The 6,000-nt window shown below is 29.8% G+C and overlaps 1 protein-coding gene across 1 annotated transcript; it reads right to left on the bottom strand.

Moving 5' to 3' along the window:
* Positions 1-2,069: 2,069 nt before the first annotated feature.
* On the bottom strand, positions 2,070-6,000 carry LOC127239530 (mediator of RNA polymerase II transcription subunit 7a-like). The gene is made up of 5 exons (XM_051257724.1): positions 5,672-6,000; positions 4,583-4,652; positions 3,778-3,944; positions 3,131-3,204; positions 2,070-2,492 (listed from the first exon to the last, which is right to left on the bottom strand). The coding sequence occupies exons 1-5, from the start codon at positions 5,804-5,806 to the stop codon at positions 2,432-2,434; spliced, it is 507 nt and encodes a 168-aa protein (XP_051113681.1). The 5' UTR covers positions 5,807-6,000; the 3' UTR covers positions 2,070-2,431.

A 6,000-nucleotide genomic window follows, 5' to 3' on the forward strand; every position in this document is an offset into this window, starting at 1 on the left:
ATGTGTTTGATTTGATGTTTTTGAGGGGAAAAAATTGGATGAATAGTGTAAATCTAATCCAATCCCCCAAACAATTTTTTATAAATATATATATTTTTTAAAACTTTACTATTTATAAATAAAAATGTATATTTTCTTTTATAAAAAATGACATTAAATACTTAATATTTTTATTATTTATAAAAAAAATTAAAAATTGGAAAACAACAACCTTAATAGGACTTATTTTTCTATTACAAATAATTTATTATAGATTATAAAAATATAAAAATAAAGTCGAATCTGCAATTAAATATAGTCATTATCTTCACATGTCAAACTTAAAAAAAAAAAAAAGGATTGTGGGGACCGTTAGGATTAATTAAATAACATATTAATATGTATTTTTTGAATTTTAATTTTAATGATTTTATCGTACAAACAATTTTTTATAAAAAAATAATATTATTTATTTTGATAAAATATTATATTTAAATTAATGTCGACATCAAATGCAAAAGAACAGAATTCAATACGCGTTAGTTTTAAATATGTTCACATGGTATTCTTTTTTTTATGTACTTATATTTTTATATTTTTTTTAAAAAAATCATGGAATATAATAAATTATATAAAAAAATACTATATTCATCCCATAACGGGTGTCGGGTGTCTTGGTCAGAAACGAAAAATTAGAATAAGTATAATTACTAGATAATTAAAAATTTATTAATAAAAATAATTAATATTAAGACAACTAATTAGTTTAATTAAAATAAAAAAATTTAAAAGAAAATTAAAATGAGTAATCATTTTCCAAAAAAATAAAAGTAACATCAAATGTGGGACGAACAAAAACGGCAATATACACATGATAAATTTGATGGAGGGAGTATCATTTACTTTTACTTTTTATTTCAATTGCATTATTTTTGTTATTTACATTTTCTGTACACATTTTCATTCAATATAGCAAGACTAGTGTTCCGGTGCCGATTGGTACTATGTTTTAAATTTTTTTTTTTTATTTTATTTCTCTAAAATAATACTCTTTCTGATCAAATTTATTCTTTTTTTTATTATTATTCTTCTATTAAATTTATTCCATTAGTCTATATAAAATAATTATAATAAATAATACTAACTTTATTATATTTTTTATTTTATTTGTTAATAAATTATTTATTTTTCTTAATCGTGCCGAGTTCAAATGTGCTAAATAATGTTGACCGACATTTTCTATTTATTTTTTTTAATAAACTATTCATTTTCCTTAAACGTGCCAAGCCCAAATGTGCTAAATAATGTTGATGGAGGAAGTATATAGCATTAGACTCGTTCAAAATATATTCATATTTCTTTTATTTATATCAATCTCATTAATAAACAAACTCTAATTTATTTGTAAAATTAATTTATTTTAATTATAAATAAGTACTTAAATTGTTTTATTTATTTGTAAATATTTTAGGGTGTGTTTCTTTAGGGGAGTTTGGGGAAAGTTGGGTTTGAGTTTGGTTTTTATTCGAATTTTAAAATGGGTTTGAATTTTGTTGTTTCTTTTTGTGTATGAATTTGATTGGGATTTGGGGAGTTTTAACGTGTATTGATTTGATGGATAATAAATAAAATAATATAAATATGTATTAAATTTAATTGATAAAATTTATATTGTATGATTTGATTATGAATTTATATTATACCCAACATATATATATTTAAATTTTTATTTATTTGCATTATAGAAATTTTAATTATTTATTTATTTGGATTTATTTGGTATCATTATTAATAAAATATAGTACTATTTTTTCATAAAATATATTAAAATACCTCGAAATAGAAAAATTCAAACTTAAATACAATCAAACAAATTTTAATAAATATATTTTGATATTATGCATATATTTATAAATTTTATTTTATACTGTATATATATATATTTTTTCTTTTTTTTTTTCCTTATAAAAAATGAACTCCTAAAAAGGCCCAAAATTTTGGACCCAAGTGACTTATATGTGTAATATAATTATATATGTATAGTATATTTATATTTATGTGAAAACTACGGTATTTTGATATTAATGTATAATTGTTTTATTAAAACGAAAGAGTACACTTTTAATAATATACCATATTAAATGTATTTAAATACAAAACACAAGTCAAATATTTCCGATCCAAACCCGGATAACATTAGATTGAATCGCATCTTTCGAATAGGTCGAATGCGGGGAACTTTACCACTTGAAAACATGGCAAGTTTTTAAGCAGTAAAAGGCCAACTACAAGTAAAACTACGATAATAGAGAAACTTAATGAAATGCGACGCACCTTTGGGCAAAATGCTGCTAATGATCCGCAAGTATAGATATCCATCTCTGCCTCGCTCGTTTGTCACCTATGTTGGGTTCCAAGAGTATGTTCAAATGACTCACTCTTCGATCGGACTCTACTGTCCATCAAGTGTTCCAAGGGCCTCGTTGAGAAGTTTTTGAGCTTCTTCTCGTCTCCTGGAGCATCATCATCAAGTATGTTGAGTGATCGAAAAGCGACTACACTTCTTAAACTGCACAAAATGTGTCACTAATCTTGTTTCCTCTAGAATGTGATATTCGGGTTTTTTTTTTTTTGTCTTTCATATTCGTTTTTCACTGTTCAATCTACGGTAATATAAATTTTACTCTTTAGAAATCTTTGTACCAAACACCCAAATATTTTTCCATTCAAAACATTCTATTATATAAACATATCTATCATTCAGCGTATCAAACACCTAAATTTCATTTAAACATCTCGTCTGAAATCTAATTTTTATTTAAAACATTGTATTTAATGTCGATTTCCAATTCAAATATCATTGTTCCAAGTGCATCCCAAAACAATGGACATTTTTAAAAAAAAAAAATTCAAAGGCTGTGTTTGGATGTAGGTTCCGGAGCGGATTTTGGGATTCAGAATTGTAAAAATTTGACTTAGAACATGTGGTTAATATGATATAAGTAAGTGTTTTTGATGCAATTTTTTGTAATATAAAAAAAAAAAAATGTTTGACGTGATTTTTCTGAAGAGGAAAAAATGGGGCGGACTAACATGCTAGCATATTCATTAAAAACATGTATTGACGGGCACGGTAAAATACAAACCATACCTTTTAATGTCCTCGACAGCTTGCTTGCGCCGTTGTATCTGGAGTTCCAAAATATGGATGAGTGTAGCTCTAGCCTGCCATGCCAACAAGTTCAGTGAAAAAAAGCGAAACCCAAACAAACCAGTTTCTTCAACTAGAGTCTACGATTGTGTTCTTTTGGGGTTTTTACCACCGAATTTTACTACTCCCTCCGTCCAGCTAGAAAGTATATATATTTCTATTTTGGGACGTCCAATTACAAAGTAACAATTTCATTAAATACCCCATTTTTTCCACAAATACCCCTACTTTACATCATATCATTACTTTTATACCAAAAAAGTAAGGGCAAAAATATCATTTCACTACTTTTACCTACACACTATAATTAAAATACTATTATTCCTTAATCTCCGCGCCAAAAGTAAATGTATACTTTTAGCTTGGACGGAGGGAGTATTAGATTAAGATTTCCCTCAAAAAATATCAAATCAAACAATTACTTTTTTTATATATATTATACTACACATTTATTTTACATTCAAAGCATCACATCATTTATATCACATCAAACAACTATTCAAATTCAACTTTTCACTATTCAAAAATCCAAACCTACAAACAAACACATCCTACGATATTTTTGTGAAATGGCATATATAGTTCACCTGGTGTGGGCGCAATGAGTTGAGCAGGTGATGCAAGTTCTTGAAAATAAGCGAGATATCTTCTACTCTCCTAGCATATTGTGACGGCTTCTCCACAAGAACATCAGCAAGCTCCAACAAATGTAGTTGCAATTCACGGTTAAGTGATCTCAGCTCCTTCTTGAAATCTATATGGGAAGAATAGGCAAACACTCAATAAGTGATATCGAGTAATTTAATAACTGAATAATATGTTCCAGTACAAGATTTCTACGACAATCAGAAAGCTCACCATCACAATTTACAGATTCAAATAATGTAGGAACGTCGCTATTTCTAACTAAGTTTGATGCAAGAGAATTTAACTAGAGACATCAAAGTTTGGGTTTGATAAACTAGACAATTTACGTATTCAAATAATGTAGAAACAGATTAAGCTACTTCACCATTTCTAACAATCACAATAATTTACCTCCCGTTCCCACAACAAATAAACTACAAAGCAGAATAAAATTGAGCTTAAAAAGAGGTCGAGGGCATTTCATCATTCGCTAAAAAGAGCAATGCCTAACACTCAAAATTCATCTTCAAACAGCAAACATCATTTCAACACCATTCTTAGAATTGCAACTGCAATCTGTAGCCACATCCTAATTGGGTGTTTTTTTTTTTTCGGTTGCATTTTATCAGTTTCACAAAACACATTAGTTATAAAACAAGCTACACAATGCAGCAGAGAAGGTAAGTAAATTTGAACACCAAAATGATAAAGGAAAAGGAAATAAAATGCAAATACAACAAAAAGTAAGGTGTGCGTAATACATGCCAATATTCGGTCCTTTAGGATACAGTTGACGAACACCTTGCTCTTCTAGACCAGGAAGTACATCATCAGTCTGCACAATAGTCAATATCACAAAGCTTAGTTTGACAGACAGATTTCTGATTTTCAATATATAACTTGGGATGTGTTTTCTATGAGCAACTAGGGTGTGTTTCTCTTTTGTTTCTATCTAGTTTGCTACTATTTGAACTCATCGTTCTTCGAAAAAATACACTTTACTTTCAGAAAACATCACATCAAGCATTATTTAAATAAAAAACTCAAACCTCCAAACTCAATCTAGGTTGAAAAAAAAATAGTTAAGGGAGTGTTAGGATGTGTTTCTGAAGTTGTTTTTGTACAAGCTATGATAAAAATTCCCTAAAGAAAAATCGAACTAAACCCCTAGTTTCCTTTCAAACCATAATATCAAGAAACCATCCAATTACAATATAGAACACCTAGTTGTCATTCAAAAATTTTCAAATCCAAAACCCCAAATCACTCCAAAAATCTTTTTTATTTGCTAACCACAGATCATACCAATATTGAAACCCTAGCGGATTAAGCCATAGAACAATACAAAGCATGGTGGAAATACTGGTGTTTTTACTTATGCTTTCAAATCATTTTTCACTTAAAAAAAATACAGTACCTTAAATCTAACACAAATTTTAGGGGTTTTGGATTTAAACCATCACAACGTACACTTTACTTGAAAAAATTTCAAATACAAAACACACTAGAACACCAAAGTACTCCAAATACCAACACAGATAAACACAATTTCTGGCTATGTTAGGTTGTGTGTAAGCTCAATGTCCAGTAGCGAGTGCATATGCACCGGATATCACCGTTTTTAATCCAACTCTACACCTGAACTAGATCTACTCTGTGTATAATGAACAAACAAACAGGCAAACTTGTGCATATGTTTTATGATCAATTATCTCTTTCTTTGCCTGTGAGTAGGAAAGTAGCGGTGGAACGCATCAGAAATCCGTGGAAGGAATGGAAAAACGAATTTCGCAACCGCGGCAATCGAAATAAACAAATACAATTCGAATTCAAAAGGCGTTTAGGGTACGATACCGTGTAACTGGCGCCATAGAGTACATATGGACCTTGAATCGGGGGCGGCGGCGCCGGGGCGGAGTCAGGATCCTTTGAATACTCCTTGTACAGTCGGTAGTACGGCGGCGGCGGTGGGTAAGTCGCCGTTGCCATTGGAAGATAATGGATTCGATATGTACCTTATATAACTAAAATCCTCTGTGCGGCCTTAGGCTCCAATGAACCGGATTGTCGCGACGGCGGCGGCGGCGGCGGTGGATCTTGTTTGTGTTGATGGCGTACAGCTGAGAATGGTTTGAAGAAATTTCTCTGCTGTTACTTTGCTGCGGTTTTCCAAGTTCAAATGG

The sequence above is a fragment of the Andrographis paniculata genome, unplaced genomic scaffold (genome assembly GCF_009805555.1).
Source record: "Andrographis paniculata isolate CXL003 unplaced genomic scaffold, ASM980555v1 Contig78END, whole genome shotgun sequence".
Taxonomy (NCBI): domain Eukaryota; kingdom Viridiplantae; phylum Streptophyta; class Magnoliopsida; order Lamiales; family Acanthaceae; genus Andrographis; species Andrographis paniculata.